Source organism: Leptodactylus fuscus, chromosome 4 (genome assembly GCF_031893055.1).
Source record: "Leptodactylus fuscus isolate aLepFus1 chromosome 4, aLepFus1.hap2, whole genome shotgun sequence".
Lineage (NCBI taxonomy): Eukaryota > Metazoa > Chordata > Amphibia > Anura > Leptodactylidae > Leptodactylus > Leptodactylus fuscus.
The window spans coordinates 184,442,418-184,461,252 of NC_134268.1; the positions used below are offsets into that span (position 1 = coordinate 184,442,418).

The 18,835-nt window shown below is 45.1% G+C and overlaps 1 protein-coding gene across 1 annotated transcript in view; it reads right to left on the reverse strand.

Moving 5' to 3' along the window:
* The window catches only part of RAPGEF5 (Rap guanine nucleotide exchange factor 5), a 223,278-nt gene that overhangs the window by 19,370 nt on the left and 185,073 nt on the right, over window positions 1–18,835 (reverse strand). The window contains exons 13-16 of the mRNA XM_075271487.1: window positions 7,491–7,635; window positions 4,918–5,015; window positions 3,263–3,293; window positions 1,552–1,630 (exon numbers count right to left, since the gene is read on the reverse strand). Coding sequence (XP_075127588.1) covers window positions 1,552–1,630; window positions 3,263–3,293; window positions 4,918–5,015; window positions 7,491–7,635 — 353 coding nt within the window. The remainder of the gene's footprint in view (window positions 1–1,551; window positions 1,631–3,262; window positions 3,294–4,917; window positions 5,016–7,490; window positions 7,636–18,835) is intronic.

Genomic DNA, 18,835 nt, shown 5'->3' on the forward strand with positions numbered 1-18,835 from the left:
TCCTGCATTTATATACTGCATTTATTACTAATAAGACCCAATACTGGGTCAGATCTACTAATGAAAATGTCCAACGCCAGGGCAGGGCTTGCTGGGCAATGGTGGTGGAGGGTGTCTAATATTGAGCCACCAAATCTAAAGATACAGCGGATTTATCATCCAGCATTGACGCCATTTAGCACCATGTAGTCTATTAGACAGTATTAGTAAAGAAGGCAATGCATAACCATAAAAGACTCAAAGGGATTTTGCAACTAATGACTTTTGACCAGATCAGTAGCGATCTCACTCAACTCTGCTTCTCTACCACCATTAACTTTCTGCAAATTTTGTCAGGAAATTCAATTACCACCAGATTTATATACAATATTGCATGTTATTAAGATGCATTGAAAGGCATCAATCCACATTACAACCACAGGATGGTCATACTTACAAAAGTACAAAATACACAGTACCGTGCAAAAGTTTTAGGCAGTGGAGCAATGCTGGAAGTATGACCGTTTTCAAAAATCTTTTAATAGTTTAGTGTTGTCATAAAAGAGAAATCATATTAATATTTAGTGTGACTGTTCTATGGAGCAGGAGCTCTGCAAGTGATGATATGGCCCCTGCACAGCCCCGATCTCATCATCATCCAGTCTGTCTGGCATTACATGAAGAGACAGAAGGATTGGAGCAAGGCTACATCCACAGAAGATCTGGGCTTAATTCTCCAAGATGGCGGGAACAATCTCGCTAGCGAGTTCATGCAAAAACTGTCTACAAGTGTATCTAGAAGAACTGATGGAAGGCAAAAGGGCGATCACACCAAATATTAATGGGATTTAGATTTCACTTATGTCCATTCACTTGATTTTGTTAATTGACAAAAATAATCTATTAACACTTCTATTTTTAGAGGCGTTCTTACTTTGCAGTGATTCTTTCCCCCCTCCCTAAAACTTTTGCACAGTTTTGTATATCTCTCAGCAGAATGTGTCATTTTGGGTCACAAATCTCAGAATACGCCAAACCAGGAGGAAAGGACGCATGTGCAGGTTGTTGTGATCGATGGCTGAGCCATAAACATCATTATATGGGGGACTCCTGCGGTTTATTAAATGTGTATTAATACCATTTCACAAGTTATAATCCATCTTCCATTCGATGAGAAAACTCATTTTAGCTGCTAAATTATTCACATGTTCTAATCGCATTTTCCTGGAATAATCTATAATTCTGAACCAACCTAAAAGTATATAGAACATATGTGCTTCTCGGGGATACAAAAAATAATGGCTGACAAAGACATTTACCAATCCCATACAATCCTTGTAAGGAGCACCAATTCTCTACGGGATCATAATGTATTCCAGACATGAAGCTCCAAATTAAATTAATAAAATGTAGTCATTAATCACAAAAAGCTAAATTAAAAATGTTCTCATTCCTCTGCCTATAGTGGATCCATGCAGAGACCCCGCATTATTGTGCAATGCAGCATCATAGCTAAAATATTTATGTGGTAAGCTATGACGTTATTCGCTTCCGCCGCCCGCTTGTACTTACTTTCCTCTATTTCATTCACGTTTCCTCTGTGCTGCAGCCAGTTCTCCTTCAGACTGAATTGGTGGAAGAGCGCTCTATTCTGCGGGCACAGGATTGAGAACAATATACCGATCAGCTGTCTTAAATTCACAGGACACACACAAATAATAAAAAGGGAAAACTCCCATCTAACTAACACACTATTACTTATCCAGCACTTAATACATCCTCAGATCATGGGAAACAGATGACGGTAATAGGAGTGAGAGCGAGAGAGACGATTGTTTCACACTTCATCAAACCTTCCTCTCTCCAGGTAGATTAACTGAAGGCCAGATACATTCTCTTACACTGCCAAGGGATTTGTTTAGGGCATAGAAACCATTTGCTTCTTTTTGTTCTTCGAATGCTATATCTTTATTAACCTATCAGACTGGAATCACGTCCAAGATCATTGGAGCCTGTCCACCAAATGTATGACGAAGAAGAATGTGACTGTATGCCTAAACGGTGGCTTAGGTCTGCCATTAAAGAGGACCCTGACATGGCTATTGTAGTAAATAAAATGACAACCTTCCCTATCCTTAGGATAGGGAATAACGTGCAGTCCAGTGGTTGTCTGATCAGACAAAAGTCCCTTGTTCTTAAAGGAGCGGTGGTCGGGAAGCAGGCACACCACTTCAGTCATTTCAGCGGGATTGATGGCGATAACTAAGTTCCCCAAACTCTTGACAAGTCAGAGTCTGGGCCTATGGAAAGGGGATAACTTGTTTCATGAGAAAATCCCTTTAATGAGGAGGATTCACCATCTCCACCAATTTCAACTGTTTGCGTTCTACAATAGACGTTCTTCACTGGTTTTGGTGCAGTTGGAATTTTTTTTTCTCTCACCCCCTCCATTCCTGAGCAATCCTTAGTTTTATTTTCAGCACATATATGCTCTCTGCTGACAGATAGGCAGTCCTTATCTTTCTTCTCCGTGCTAAGATCACCCACCTGACCGTAGCAAGCATAACTACGTAGAAAAAATTCCAACTACATTGGAAATAGTGAAGCGGCTATTGTAAGATGCAACCAGTTTGAGCTGGTGAAAGGTCCTCTCCTCCATTAGCTTAGTACAGGTGCAAGAACTCACATGATAAGGGTTTTCCTGTATTACTCACAGCACACAGAAAATGGTAGAAGTGACACGGTCAGCATGGAAAAGGCCAATCCCTGAACATCAGGAACACAACATTGGTCCAACCTTTCCTGACCTGAACTATGGCCAGACTTCAGCGCGGACAATAGCAGTCATGACGTGTGCACGGTTTTGATTCATTCTCCTGCCATTGTTACTATTTCCTAGAAAATTTCTGGCGAACATTTCGTAATGGTCTGTCCGCCCTCCAGTGAAGTGTCCGCCCTGTAGCTAGGCTGCTCATTAAAAGCTTCCTTGCCAGATTGTGCTGCTAATCTCAGAGGAAGTACGCTGTAGGATATTTCCTCACATACATTTTATTGCCCTGCCATGTGCACAGCTGTGTAGACCGTATGAAATATATACTTGGACCTTCTACATAATCTATTGCCATGAATGCGCAAATGCTCTCTAGCTAATTACTGTACAGGATATTACATATCACACATGATCTGAGATCAGCATAGAACAGTATATCTTCATTGCTAGATGACAGTTACAGTATATCAATATGTATTAACATTATATCATAGTATGGAAAATACTCAGTACCTTTCTATGTGGTGAGTATTCATCCACAGTGCTGCAAGTAGAAGAGAAATGACAACCGTCAGTCTATACTGCTGCACAATCAAAGACATAAGGGCTAGATATGTTGTACCTTGAAGGCCTACATGGATTCTTAATCTATCATATAATGTATCCCTACAGAATGGCTCCCGGAGGTTGGTACAGCACTTAAAGTGCAACTAAACTTCTATTTTATTTTTTTTTCAAAAATCCATTGCGCAGGCAGAATTAAATGTATTATCTTATCTATTATCAAACTTATTATCTAATTTATTAAAGAAAATGCCTATTTCTTCACTTATTTGCCTCATTTTGCCACTGATTAACTCTGTACAATACAAGTCTATGGAGAGGAGAGATCCTCAGTATAGAGACCGTTATCTTTCACAATGCCAGCTGAGTTGTCAGGGATTACTATCCAGCCTTCTCCTTACGGAATGATTCCTTTAATAGCCTCATATCTCTGTCTCTTTCCTTCTCTCCATAGACTTGATTGTACTTGTCTGTTTTTGTGCAAAGTACGTACAGAAATCAATCAGGTAAGAATTGAATACAGATGTAATTGTTAAAGACACAGACACTTTTCTTTAGTGAAGTATATTGCAAAATTTGTTCATTTTACTTGCATTTTAACAAGATGTGTAATGATACCTCTGTGGCCATTCATGCATGTTATGCAAATTAGGTGCCAAAAGTCATGGGGGTGGTCCCAAGTCTGACAAATGGCCTGACTTGTAAGTCTTACACTACACCATCTAATTTGCCCTGAAAGAGATTATCAGCAATCACTACTTTCTTCATTGAAAACTACATGCACCAGCACATGCAGAATGCACTCTCTCTTTTGGGCAGTGGTCTTACATATGTACAGCACATGTGGCGTGGCCAACACCAGTATGCCCAGAAAAGCAGGCAGAGAAACTTGAAGTGCAGGACGACTGGAGGATAACAGGTTCTGGGGATAATATCACTCCTTAAGCAGAAATCACCTTACAAAGCCTTAAGTCTTACAAAAGCCTTTTTCGCTCCACTGGGGGGATTATGGGAAAAACATGCAAATCTGTTTTCCAAGATGTAAATAGGAAAACAGTGCAGGATAACAGTAATTTTGGAAAAGGTTGGTAATGTCAATGAGGGTAAAGGTGGAGATGTTTGGCAGGAATATTTAAGTGTGACCCTGGGCACTTGCCAGGACTAGGACTGCACTTGCCACTTTATTTGCATAAAGAACTAAAATTCATTTTCTCAGTAATAAGAATGCTATGAATGACCACAATGATAACTATAGACATGTGTAAGGGCCCTACCCAGCGTTGGGAGTTGTATAGTAGGATAAATCATCTGAGATTAGAACGAAATACAGATTAGATTGTACCAGAAAGATAAGATGACATTCTTATCTTACCACCATGATACTGTCCAGGACATTGGTTACTACAGCAGAACGCCTGCCGCTATTGTACAGACATAATGTATTCTATCCCTGAAATGAGTACGTGGGTAATATATTCCTGCACTGATCTCTTTTCCCAATCCTACAACCAAGTGAACTCTTCACCTTGAAATGACACACAGTCCTCAGACGTAACTGAATCCCCCACTGGATTTTCCAGGGAATTTTCTGCCTTAACACTTACTGCCGGCGATGGATCCGAAGCACCTTCTGGAATTCTTTTAATTCCTTCTCTAAGATGGGATATTCGTAGACATCATCTAGCACATAGCGATAGAGAGTCTGAAAAACATAGGTGAAAACATCATGCCTCATTTATTACATGCCACATTCCTCATCGGTGGGACCGGGGAATATCAGAGAACAGAATGCAGTGCTGAAATAATATGATGGAACAACAAGCGTCTGCGATCCAGCAGAAGAGACGAGCGCTGGCGCTCTAATATAATACAACGCCCCCTCTTTTTACCATGTATATTAAGCTGCTATTGATATTATTTTCAGGATAAATTTACATAAAGCAACTGTATATATCCTATCACCCTTGTTATAACACTTGGCTGGCGTTGTGTCCAGTGATATAAAGCAGCACCCCGCTCATATGTCCAATGACAGCAATATAATAAATTATGTCCTATAATAACTGAACTTTACTTGTAATGAAATGGCCCAGATCTAAATTCTTGGCTCCTGCAGACAAAGGATAGTAGAGCTATAACCACAGCAGACATGACAGCATGTAATACCATAAAGATGTATGTCTTTAAGAAGACAGGTCCTGGTAATGAATAGTATATAGGAGACGTATATTACATATACCGCAGAGAACTGAAGCCATAAATGGTCATTTTACAATATGGATTAGGGCTTTTATTACACAGGACATGGTTTGTCTCACGTCTTCACATTGGATATAGCTGCTTTCTGTCTGAGCTGGATACACTCACTATTTGAAGCTTATACAAAGCATTGGCTTTCTGCTTCCCTGTTACTGATAACAGTCAAGGTAAAGTCGGCTGCAACCATTTATTTCATGAGATTAGAGTTACATTAAAAAAATTAAGCAATTTCCTAGATGAACCAATATAAAGAAACATCAGTTCAATAGAAATTGAGGTTGTAAAGTGAAGTTTGATTGTAAAATGATCATGTAAAACTTTAATAAAATGGAATAAACGGTTAAAAAATATGTCTTTCTTACAGGTCTGTGGGTCTAACACCTGAGCCCCCCACAGATCAGCTGATCAAGGCATGAGCAGGACTCTGGTGGGCGCCGCTTTGGGTTCACAGCTCATTCCCATTCAAGTGACTGGAGCTGAATGGCAATACCAACCACAGTCACTAGACAACGTATAGAAGAGTCCGTATCGCTAGAGATGAGCGAACACTGTTCGGATCAGCCGATCCGAACAGCACGCTCCCATAGAAATGAATGGAAGCACCTGTGACGCTGACCTTGCCGGCGGCCGTCCGGCGTCACAGGTGCTTCCATTCATTTCTATGGGAGCGTGCTGTCATCTGAATACTGAGACCACTTCAAGCAGTGGGATATTGGGTGTCAGATTGGTTCTCTAGGAACCACAAGTCATCAATATTTTAGTCTCAGGAAGCCATAGCAAAATGCAACTTAGAAATGCCTCCTTTTTCCTCCCTCCCTCCAAATCTATAGAGATTCTACATTTTTTTCAAAAATATATGCATATTCCATAGATATTTATTTCTAAAGAACACAGAAGAGGTTTAGAAAAGATTGGTAACACACGGATTCGGCTGTGCTTGCCCAACGTGTAACCTCAGCTCTAAAGGGGTTCTGCACTCTGGACAATGTATTAGAAGGGTAAGTTGGCAATAAGTTGATTTTACAAAGTATCCTCCTTCTGGGATCCCTGGCACTATCACACATTACGGACATTACGGAAACATCACTTTTTTACCACCATGATCACTCAGCAGAAAAAAAATTGTGTGCTTTACAGCTCCAGCAAAGTGAATGGGATTTTATTTAATCTCACATAGCAGTAAAACCCAGTAGAAAACACATTTTTGAAAAAAGCAACATGTAAATTTTATCTGCATTTTCCCCAGGAGAGGAAAAAATATAAAACGCAACAGAAAAGCAGAGAAAAAAAAAAAAGAATTTGTGGGATTGCATTTTTATTTTTAATATAGTGATATAGTGATCACAACATACTGTACATTTTTTTCCCTATCAGTATGTTTTTTGTAAAATGGGAGGAAATCCACACAAACACGGGGAGAACACACAAACTCCTTGCAGATGTTGTTCCTGGCGGGATTTGAACCCAGGACTCCAGCGCTGCAAGGCTGCAGTGCTAACCACTGAGCCACCGTGTTGCCCCTGGATAGCATTTTTTTGTGCCACAGCATTTTTATTTATTTGTTCATTACTTGTAGCCTCAATCTATGTGAAAACCTGAAGCACATGTTCAGTTTCCCTGTTGCCTGACCCTCAGGAAATTGAAATCTTATACCGTACCTATACAATGGGTTGTCAGTGCAATGAAGGACAGTATATTTATGTCTGCAAACCTGCAGCTGAGTGTGCTGTGGATCCAAAAATCTATGCCATGCTTGTTTTTCTATGACGTTTTCCTCTACATGTGGATAAACTCCATCCACATGTACTTTAATTTAATGTGCTGCAGGTCTGCAGTGCAGAATCTGAACTCGGCCTTAACCTTCACTACACATTGCATTTTTCATGAATTGTTGTACAATTCTGGATCGGTTGCTCACCTTCAGGAATAACTTGGAGTGCTCATCATCATGTAGCCAGTCTTTGTATAAAGCAGTCCACTGGGATGCCAGAAGCAGGACCTTCCGCTTTGTACACAGGGCCTCTGGGCTGTCTGCCTTGCCGTCGTATTTCTTGGCACAATAGGTAATTTCAGGTCAAGGAACAACAAGAAAACATTCTGTGTTTTAAAAGAGCAACCAATTACAGAGACGAGGAGATGCCATCCCGAAAATAGAGAGCTAATTAAGTGACTCCTCTCTGCCGCTGTGCATCAATCTCCACTGTTACCGGGGAGAGGTCTGTCACCAAACACCCGGCAAGGCATCACAATCCGGCAAATTGCTAGTACTTCAGCATATCCGGGCTAAACTACTGTAACATGGGCCAATAGTGCAGGCTGTACTCAGCACTTCTGTTACTCGGGTGGGGAGTTTCTTTTGCTATTTTCCTTATCTCAGTATTTCATTTTAGGTTCCTGTTCCAGATATTTGTGTTAGTCATGTGTGACCCTATAAGGGTACTTCTATACCACAACATGCAACAAAGGGACACTGCACCTGAATGCAAAAAGTTTCAACTACTGCAATACGTTGCAAGATAGTTTTAAGATATTTCCAGTAAATATGTTTATGTCCAGTCACTTATTAAACGTATGAACAAGAAGGATGGTGGAATTGGAATGACTGCCACTGGGGTCTTTGTCAACTGACAAGGGATCTTGGGGGCACTGACACCTGACACAAAAGACGGGTTCGTTGGAGAAAGACCCCCAATAAGAAGGTGCAGTCCGTCTCGGGAAGAACCAACACTTTGGACACTGAGTTACATATATTGTATATATACTTGTGATATTGTATATCTAATATCTACTTAAGCTGTGTTCAAACTGAACATGGCCACTCTTTCGCTTGGTCGGATAACTATATGGCTATTAAGAATGAACCGCTCTTAGTTGCAGTGAATTTAATAACCCTGCCTATCTCCATGTTGGCGCAAAATAACCCTAGGTTCACACTAGCGTTTAAGTCTCAGTACTAGACTCCGTCCCCCATTCTGCTTAAAATAAGTAGAGAGAAAAGTCCTGCAAGGATGAATTTTCTCTCCACCGTTTTCGTCGGAAACCCAGCACACCCCATTAAAGTCTATGGAGTCTACAGGTTTCTGCATGTAACGGCTTTTTAAGTGGATAGGGTTTCCATTTTCGGGTCCCCACATGAACTCAAAGGAAGGAAACCCGAAGTCTAGTGTGAGCCTAACGTTATAGAGACCCGTGTTGAGTTATGTTCCCAAACAAGCACTAGGATACACACTGGCGTTTCTACATTCTGCTTCTATTTTCCAACCTGTGGCCATTATGTGGCATGACCAAGAAATACGAAATGAGCACCGGCACAATATTATACATCGGCTAGTGAGGTGTGTGCCAAGGCTGCCATCTAGTCCCGGCCCTGACATGTACCGCATGTACACCACTATTATAAAAGAGGTGCTACTTCTATTTAATTGTGCACACAGCCAGAAGAGGAATCCAAGATCCTTCATTTACATGGAACTGATTGATAGCGTGTCGAGGTATTTTATGTGGTTGCCGTAAAACATGACAACGCTAGAGCAGACAAGTTTTAATTGCCAGCATTGAAACTGCACCTAAAAAAACATATCTTCAGGTAACATGTTTTCTGGGGATTGTTTGCCGCCTCACGTTTGATCTAGTGATGTGACGACTGCCTGGATTAGCGTTCTATTCTACCCCGGAGCTCTCCACCTTTCAGAAGTCAGTACATGAACATGGCACGTGGGTGAAGAGCTGGAATGCATTAAATCCCCTGAAGCAGAAAAAGAAAACAATTAATCAGAGACCTGTCATAAAAGCAGAAATGTCGAGCTCCTGACTCTTGCGTGCCATCCCCTTGTCTCTTTACTTACGATCAAGGTAGGTTAATTCATACACATGGAGCACCAGCGTAGCGAGCGGATGGCATGTGCCTTAGGCATGTCCTATCTCTTTCAAGTATTTCTAAAATGCGCTTTAAGACTGGAAAAAGATACAATTAGTTGAAGTGTACGTCACGCTATGTGCTTACCGTATATTGCTTCTGAATACCTGGACGTTAATGACTACGTACATCAGAAATGATGGCTACTGTGGCGATATAGTATTCTGAGGAGTCTTTGTTTAACAATTAGCTCCATTGCTATTTCCATTATAACTATTACCTAAAAATACATAGAATTGTAAAGAATCCATGCCTGGGGATGATGATGGCCAGCACGCCAGGCCTTCTATTATCTCCAATGACAGAACACAAGTGTGATAGACAATCTCTGAATTGTGTCAGGTGAGCAGCTGTGAGGAATTTGATTTCACCGCTGCTGTTCTCCTTTCCTACCATATCACTGCACTGATACACGGGCGAGTTACTCGTAAGATAACACCTTAAGAGCATGTTCACATGATCATTTTGCTGTATGTTGAGCAGATACTATTAAATGTGAAAAACAAGGTATTCAAAAAAATTCCTTGGCCTATAAATAGACCAAACAAGTCAATGTTTGCTTTTCCATCCCCAAATTTATTTTTTATACGGATGACCTATCCACAGAATAGGTCATCAGTATGATTTATTGGGGGTTTGAAGTCCGGACCCACACAGATCAGCTGTTTCAGTAGCCTTCGAGCGCCAGAAACTGCTAGTGGATGGGGAACATGTGCAACCCCACTCCTATTAAAGTAATAGGAGTGGTGCAATCAATTGTCCATTGGATACAATCAATTGTCCATTGGATACAATCAATTGTCCACTGGATACAATCAATGGTCCACTGGATACAATCAATTGTCCATTGGATACAATCAATTTCGGGTCAGTCAACCTCTTTAGACCAGCATGGCAGAATTTTGCTGTCAAAAAAGTCGCAAAATAGAGTCTTGTAACTTTTATGGTTTTACAAGTGCAAACAACTTTTAAAAAGCAGGTGTAAAATTGGGAGTGATCATCCTGTGGAGTTGATATATGCTGGATTTATGTCTTGGGATGCATTCATTTTATCATATCATATTGATATGACACAAATTAAAGCAAAAAAGTAGATTTTAAGGCCTTCCATTCATGACCACAGTGAATTCACAAACTGCAAATACTGATCAGCAATCCGCACAAAAGCATGCCTGCATTGCATCAGTATTTCATCCACAATCACTTATCCTGTATGATCTCCTACAATAGTCTGGGCCCAAAATGTGGTCTCCAGTCCCTTGTTAAGCTAAAGTAAGACTTCAGGTTTCCTCAGGCCTGATTCACATTTGTGTTTGCTATAACGTTCGGGGAGTCCGCTTGGGGACAACCCTGAATGGAAACCTATATGCATTAAAAAGCGGTTAGCTAAGAAACCACACGGACCCCATAGACTATAATGGGGTCTGGGTGTTTTCCGCAGGGTGTCCGCACGAATCATGCAGAGAGAATGCGTACAGGTTTCTTTTCGGGGGGCCCCCAAACAGACTTCCCGAATGGAATACCGAATGCAGATGTGAACCAGGCCTGAGGCTTTTGAAGATTTCTGAAGATTATATTTCCATATATACACACAGTGCAGTGACTCTTCACACACACGTCATTAGTAGAGATGAGCGAACACTAAAATGTTCGAGGTTCGAAATTCGATTCGAACAGCCGCTCACTGTTCGAGTGTTCGAATGGGTTTCGAACCCCATTATAGTCTATGGGGAACATAAACTCGTTAAGGGGGAAACCCAAATTCGTGTCTGGAGGGTCACCAAGTCCACTATGACACCCCAGGAAATGATACCAACACCCTGGAATGACACTGGGACAGCAGGGGAAGCATGTCTGGGGGCATAAAAGTCACTTTATTTCATGGAAATCCCTGTCAGTTTGCGATTTTCGCAAGCTAACTTTTCCCCATAGAAATGCATTGGCCAGTGCTGATTGGCCAGAGTACGGAACTCGACCAATCAGCGCTGGCTCTGCTGGAGGAGGCGGAGTCTAAGATAGCTCCACACCAGTCTCCATTCAGGTCCGACCTTAGACTCCGCCTCCTCCGGCAGAGCCAGCGCTGATTGGCCGAAGGCTGGCCAATGCATTCCTATGCGAATGCAGACTTAGCAGTGCTGAGTCAGTTTTGCTCAACTACACATCTGATGCACACTCGGCACTGCTACATCAGATGTAGCAATCTGATGTAGCAGAGCCGAGGGTGCACTAGAACCCCTGTGCAAACTCAGTTCACGCTAATAGAATGCATTGGCCAGCGCTGATTGGCCAATGCATTCTATTAGCCCGATGAAGTAGAGCTGAATGTGTGTGCTAAGCACACACATTCAGCACTGCTTCATCAAGCCAATACAATGCATTAGCCAGTGCTGATTGGCCAGAGTACGGAATTCGGCCAATCAGCGCTGGCTCTGCTGGAGGAGGCGGAGTCTAAGATCGCTCCACACCAGTCTCCATTCAGGTCCGACCTTAGACTCCGCCTCCTCCGGCAGAGCCAGCGCTGATTGGCCGAAGGCTGGCCAATGCATTCCTATGCGAATGCAGACTTAGCAGTGCTGAGTCAGTTTTGCTCAACTACACATCTGATGCACACTCGGCACTGCTACATCAGATGTAGCAATCTGATGTAGCAGAGCCGAGGGTGCACTAGAACCCCTGTGCAAACTCAGTTCACGCTAATAGAATGCATTGGCCAGCGCTGATTGGCCAATGCATTCTATTAGCCCGATGAAGTAGAGCTGAATGTGTGTGCTAAGCACACACATTCAGCACTGCTTCATCAAGCCAATACAATGCATTAGCCAGTGCTGATTGGCCAGAGTACGGAATTCGGCCAATCAGCGCTGGCCAATGCATTCTATTAGCCCGATGAAGTAGAGCTGAATGTGTGTGCTAAGCACACACATTCAGCACTGCTTCATCAAGCCAATACAATGCATTAGCCAGTGCTGATTGGCCAGAGTACGGAATTCGGCCAATCAGCGCTGGCTCTGCTGGAGGAGGCGGAGTCTAAGATCGCTCCACACCAGTCTCCATTCAGGTCCGACCTTAGACTCCGCCTCCTCCGGCAGAGCCAGCGCTGATTGGCCGAAGGCTGGCCAATGCATTCCTATGCGAATGCAGACTTAGCAGTGCTGAGTCAGTTTTGCTCAACTACACATCTGATGCACACTCGGCACTGCTACATCAGATGTAGCAATCTGATGTAGCAGAGCCGAGGGTGCACTAGAACCCCTGTGCAAACTCAGTTCACGCTAATAGAATGCATTGGCCAGCGCTGATTGGCCAATGCATTCTATTAGCCCGATGAAGTAGAGCTGAATGTGTGTGCTAAGCACACACATTCAGCACTGCTTCATCAAGCCAATACAATGCATTAGCCAGTGCTGATTGGCCAGAGTACGGAATTCGGCCAATCAGCGCTGGCTCTGCTGGAGGAGGCGGAGTCTAAGATCGCTCCACACCAGTCTCCATTCAGGTCCGACCTTAGACTCCGCCTCCTCCGGCAGAGCCAGCGCTGATTGGCCGAAGGCTGGCCAATGCATTCCTATGCGAATGCAGACTTAGCAGTGCTGAGTCAGTTTTGCTCAACTACACATCTGATGCACACTCGGCACTGCTACATCAGATGTAGCAATCTGATGTAGCAGAGCCGAGGGTGCACTAGAACCCCTGTGCAAACTCAGTTCACGCTAATAGAATGCATTGGCCAGCGCTGATTGGCCAATGCATTCTATTAGCCCGATGAAGTAGAGCTGAATGTGTGTGCTAAGCACACACATTCAGCACTGCTTCATCAAGCCAATACAATGCATTAGCCAGTGCTGATTGGCCAGAGTACGGAATTCGGCCAATCAGCGCTGGCCAATGCATTCTATTAGCCCGATGAAGTAGAGCTGAATGTGTGTGCTAAGCACACACATTCAACACTGCTTCATCAAGCCAATACAATGCATTAGCCAGTGCTGATTGGCCAGAGTACGGAATTCGGCCAATCAGCGCTGGCTCTGCTGGAGGAGGCGGAGTCTAAGATCGCTCCACACCAGTCTCCATTCAGGTCCGACCTTAGACTCCGCCTCCTCCGGCAGAGCCAGCGCTGATTGGCCGAAGGCTGGCCAATGCATTCCTATGCGAATGCAGACTTAGCAGTGCTGAGTCAGTTTTGCTCAACTATACATCTGATGCACACTCGGCACTGCTACATCAGATGTAGCAATCTGATGTAGCAGAGCCGAGGGTGCACTAGAACCCCTGTGCAAACTCAGTTCACGCTAATAGAATGCATTGGCCAGCGCTGATTGGCCAATGCATTCTATTAGCCCGATGAAGTAGAGCTGAATGTGTGTGCTAAGCACACACATTCAGCACTGCTTCATCAAGCCAATACAATGCATTAGCCAGTGCTGATTGGCCAGAGTACGGAATTCGGCCAATCAGCGCTGGCTCTGCTGGAGGAGGCGGAGTCTAAGATCGCTCCACACCAGTCTCCATTCAGGTCCGACCTTAGACTCCGCCTCCTCCGGCAGAGCCAGCGCTGATTGGCCGAAGGCTGGCCAATGCATTCCTATGCGAATGCAGACTTAGCAGTGCTGAGTCAGTTTTGCTCAACTACACATCTGATGCACACTCGGCACTGCTACATCAGATGTAGCAATCTGATGTAGCAGAGCCGAGGGTGCACTAGAACCCCTGTGCAAACTCAGTTCACGCTAATAGAATGCATTGGCCAGCGCTGATTGGCCAATGCATTCTATTAGCCCGATGAAGTAGAGCTGAATGTGTGTGCTAAGCACACACATTCAGCACTGCTTCATCAAGCCAATACAATGCATTAGCCAGTGCTGATTGGCCAGAGTACGGAATTCGGCCAATCAGCGCTGGCTCTGCTGGAGGAGGCGGAGTCTAAGATCGCTCCACACCAGTCTCCATTCAGGTCCGACCTTAGACTCCGCCTCCTCCGGCAGAGCCAGCGCTGATTGGCCGAAGGCTGGCCAATGCATTCCTATGCGAATGCAGACTTAGCAGTGCTGAGTCAGTTTTGCTCAACTACACATCTGATGCACACTCGGCACTGCTACATCAGATGTAGCAATCTGATGTAGCAGAGCCGAGGGTGCACTAGAACCCCTGTGCAAACTCAGTTCACGCTAATAGAATGCATTGGCCAGCGCTGATTGGCCAATGCATTCTATTAGCCCGATGAAGTAGAGCTGAATGTGTGTGCTAAGCACACACATTCAGCACTGCTTCATCAAGCCAATACAATGCATTAGCCAGTGCTGATTGGCCAGAGTACGGAATTCGGCCAATCAGCGCTGGCTCTGCTGGAGGAGGCGGAGTCTAAGATCGCTCCACACCAGTCTCCATTCAGGTCCGACCTTAGACTCCGCCTCCTCCGGCAGAGCCAGCGCTGATTGGCCGAAGGCTGGCCAATGCATTCCTATGCGAATGCAGACTTAGCAGTGCTGAGTCAGTTTTGCTCAACTACACATCTGATGCACACTCGGCACTGCTACATCAGATGTAGCAATCTGATGTAGCAGAGCCGAGGGTGCACTAGAACCCCTGTGCAAACTCAGTTCACGCTAATAGAATGCATTGGCCAGCGCTGATTGGCCAATGCATTCTATTAGCCCGATGAAGTAGAGCTGAATGTGTGTGCTAAGCACACACATTCAGCACTGCTTCATCAAGCCAATACAATGCATTAGCCAGTGCTGATTGGCCAGAGTACGGAATTCGGCCAATCAGCGCTGGCTCTGCTGGAGGAGGCGGAGTCTAAGATCGCTCCACACCAGTCTCCATTCAGGTCCGACCTTAGACTCCGCCTCCTCCGGCAGAGCCAGCGCTGATTGGCCGAAGGCTGGCCAATGCATTCCTATGCGAATGCAGACTTAGCAGTGCTGAGTCAGTTTTGCTCAACTACACATCTGATGCACACTCGGCACTGCTACATCAGATGTAGCAATCTGATGTAGCAGAGCCGAGGGTGCACTAGAACCCCTGTGCAAACTCAGTTCACGCTAATAGAATGCATTGGCCAGCGCTGATTGGCCAATGCATTCTATTAGCCCGATGAAGTAGAGCTGAATGTGTGTGCTAAGCACACACATTCAGCACTGCTTCATCAAGCCAATACAATGCATTAGCCAGTGCTGATTGGCCAGAGTACGGAATTCGGCCAATCAGCGCTGGCCAATGCATTCTATTAGCCCGATGAAGTAGAGCTGAATGTGTGTGCTAAGCACACACATTCAACACTGCTTCATCAAGCCAATACAATGCATTAGCCAGTGCTGATTGGCCAGAGTACGGAATTCGGCCAATCAGCGCTGGCTCTGCTGGAGGAGGCGGAGTCTAAGATCGCTCCACACCAGTCTCCATTCAGGTCCGACCTTAGACTCCGCCTCCTCCGGCAGAGCCAGCGCTGATTGGCCGAAGGCTGGCCAATGCATTCCTATGCGAATGCAGACTTAGCAGTGCTGAGTCAGTTTTGCTCAACTATACATCTGATGCACACTCGGCACTGCTACATCAGATGTAGCAATCTGATGTAGCAGAGCCGAGGGTGCACTAGAACCCCTGTGCAAACTCAGTTCACGCTAATAGAATGCATTGGCCAGCGCTGATTGGCCAATGCATTCTATTAGCCCGATGAAGTAGAGCTGAATGTGTGTGCTAAGCACACACATTCAGCACTGCTTCATCAAGCCAATACAATGCATTAGCCAGTGCTGATTGGCCAGAGTACGGAATTCGGCCAATCAGCGCTGGCTCTGCTGGAGGAGGCGGAGTCTAAGATCGCTCCACACCAGTCTCCATTCAGGTCCGACCTTAGACTCCGCCTCCTCCGGCAGAGCCAGCGCTGATTGGCCGAAGGCTGGCCAATGCATTCCTATGCGAATGCAGACTTAGCAGTGCTGAGTCAGTTTTGCTCAACTACACATCTGATGCACACTCGGCACTGCTACATCAGATGTAGCAATCTGATGTAGCAGAGCCGAGGGTGCACTAGAACCCCTGTGCAAACTCAGTTCACGCTAATAGAATGCATTGGCCAGCGCTGATTGGCCAATGCATTCTATTAGCCCGATGAAGTAGAGCTGAATGTGTGTGCTAAGCACACACATTCAGCACTGCTTCATCAAGCCAATACAATGCATTAGCCAGTGCTGATTGGCCAGAGTACGGAATTCGGCCAATCAGCGCTGGCTCTGCTGGAGGAGGCGGAGTCTAAGATCGCTCCACACCAGTCTCCATTCAGGTCCGACCTTAGACTCCGCCTCCTCCGGCAGAGCCAGCGCTGATTGGCCGAAGGCTGGCCAATGCATTCCTATGCGAATGCAGACTTAGCAGTGCTGAGTCAGTTTTGCTCAACTACACATCTGATGCACACTCGGCACTGCTACATCAGATGTAGCAATCTGATGTAGCAGAGCCGAGGGTGCACTAGAACCCCTGTGCAAACTCAGTTCACGCTAATAGAATGCATTGGCCAGCGCTGATTGGCCAATGCATTCTATTAGCCCGATGAAGTAGAGCTGAATGTGTGTGCTAAGCACACACATTCAGCACTGCTTCATCAAGCCAATACAATGCATTAGCCAGTGCTGATTGGCCAGAGTACGGAATTCGGCCAATCAGCGCTGGCTCTGCTGGAGGAGGCGGAGTCTAAGGTCGGACCTGAATGGAGACTGGTGTGGAGCGATCTTAGACTCCGCCTCCTCCAGCAGAGCCAGCGCTGATTGGCCGAATTCCGTACTCTGGCCAATCAGCACTGGCTAATGCATTGTATTGGCGTGATGAAGCAGTGCTGAATGTGTGTGCTTAGCACACACATTCAGCTCTACTTCATCGGGCTAATAGAATGCATTGGCCAATCAGCGCTGGCCAATGCATTCTATTAGCGTGAACTGAGTTTGCACAGGGGTTCTAGTGCACCCTCGGCTCTGCTACATCAGATTGCTACATCTGATGTAGCAGTGCCGAGTGTGCATCAGATGTGTAGTTGAGCAAAACTGACTCAGCACTGCTAAGTCTCTGCATTCGCATAGGAATGCATTGGCCAGCCTTCGGCCAATCAGCGCTGGCTCTGCCGGAGGAGGCGGAGTCTAAGGTCGGACCTGAATGGAGACTGGTGTGGAGCGATCTTAGACTCCGCCTCCTCCAGCAGAGCCAGCGCTGATTGGTCGAGTTCCGTACTCTGGCCAATCAGCGCTGGCCAATGCATTCTATTAGCCCGATGAAGTAGAGCTGAATGTGTGTGCTTAGCACACACATTCAGCTCTACTTCATCAGGCTAATAGAATACATTGGCCAATCAGCGCTGGCCAATGCATTCTATTAGCTTGATGAAGCAGAGTGTGCACAAGGGTTCAAGCGCACCCTCGGCTCTGATGTAGCAGAGCTGAGGGTGCACAAGGGTTCAAGTGCACCCTCGGCTCTCCTACATCAGAGCCGAGGGTGCGCTTGAACCCTTGTGCACACTCTGCTTCATCAAGCTAATAGAATGCATTGGCCAGCACTGATTGGCCAGAGTACGGAATTCGGCCAATCAGCGCTGGCCAATGCATCCCTATGGGAAAAAGTTTATCTCACAAAAATCACAATTACACACCCGATAGAGCCCCAAAAAGTTATTTTTAATAACATTCCCCCCTAAATAAAGGTTATCCCTAGCTATCCCTGCCTGTACAGCTATCCCTGTCTCATAGTCACAAAGTTCACATTCTCATATGACCCGGATTTGAAATCCACTATTCGTCTAAAATGGAGGTCACCTGATTTCGGCAGCCAATGACTTTTTCCAATTTTTTTCAATGCCCCCAGTGTCGTAGTTCCTGTCCCACCTCCCCTGCGCTGTTATTGGTGCAAAAAAGGCGCCAGGGAAGGTGGGAGGGGAATCGAATTTTGGCGCACTTTACCACGTGGTGTTCGATTCGATTCGAACATGGCGAACACCCTGATATCCGATCGAACATGTGTTCGATAGAACACTGTTCGCTCATCTCTAGTCATTAGTACAATAAGAAAGTCAACAAAAACCTTCAGCTAATAATCATATTTATCAGGTAGTAGAGCGGATAACACTAGAACCGCCTCTGCCAACAATAGCAGTGCCAGATAGCTTCCCGTATTGAAGGCAGATGTAGGGATTGCAATGATTTAGATGCGTTTGGGCAGATAATGCCGTGCCATATTGTGTGCTGCAGCGAGGCAGTAACCTTGAGGGAAGTGACATGGTGCTGCTTTGTATCCCGGATTATAGATATCCATTCCCATTCATCAATGGTGCTTCGTCCTATTCTAATCTGGAGCCACCACAAAAC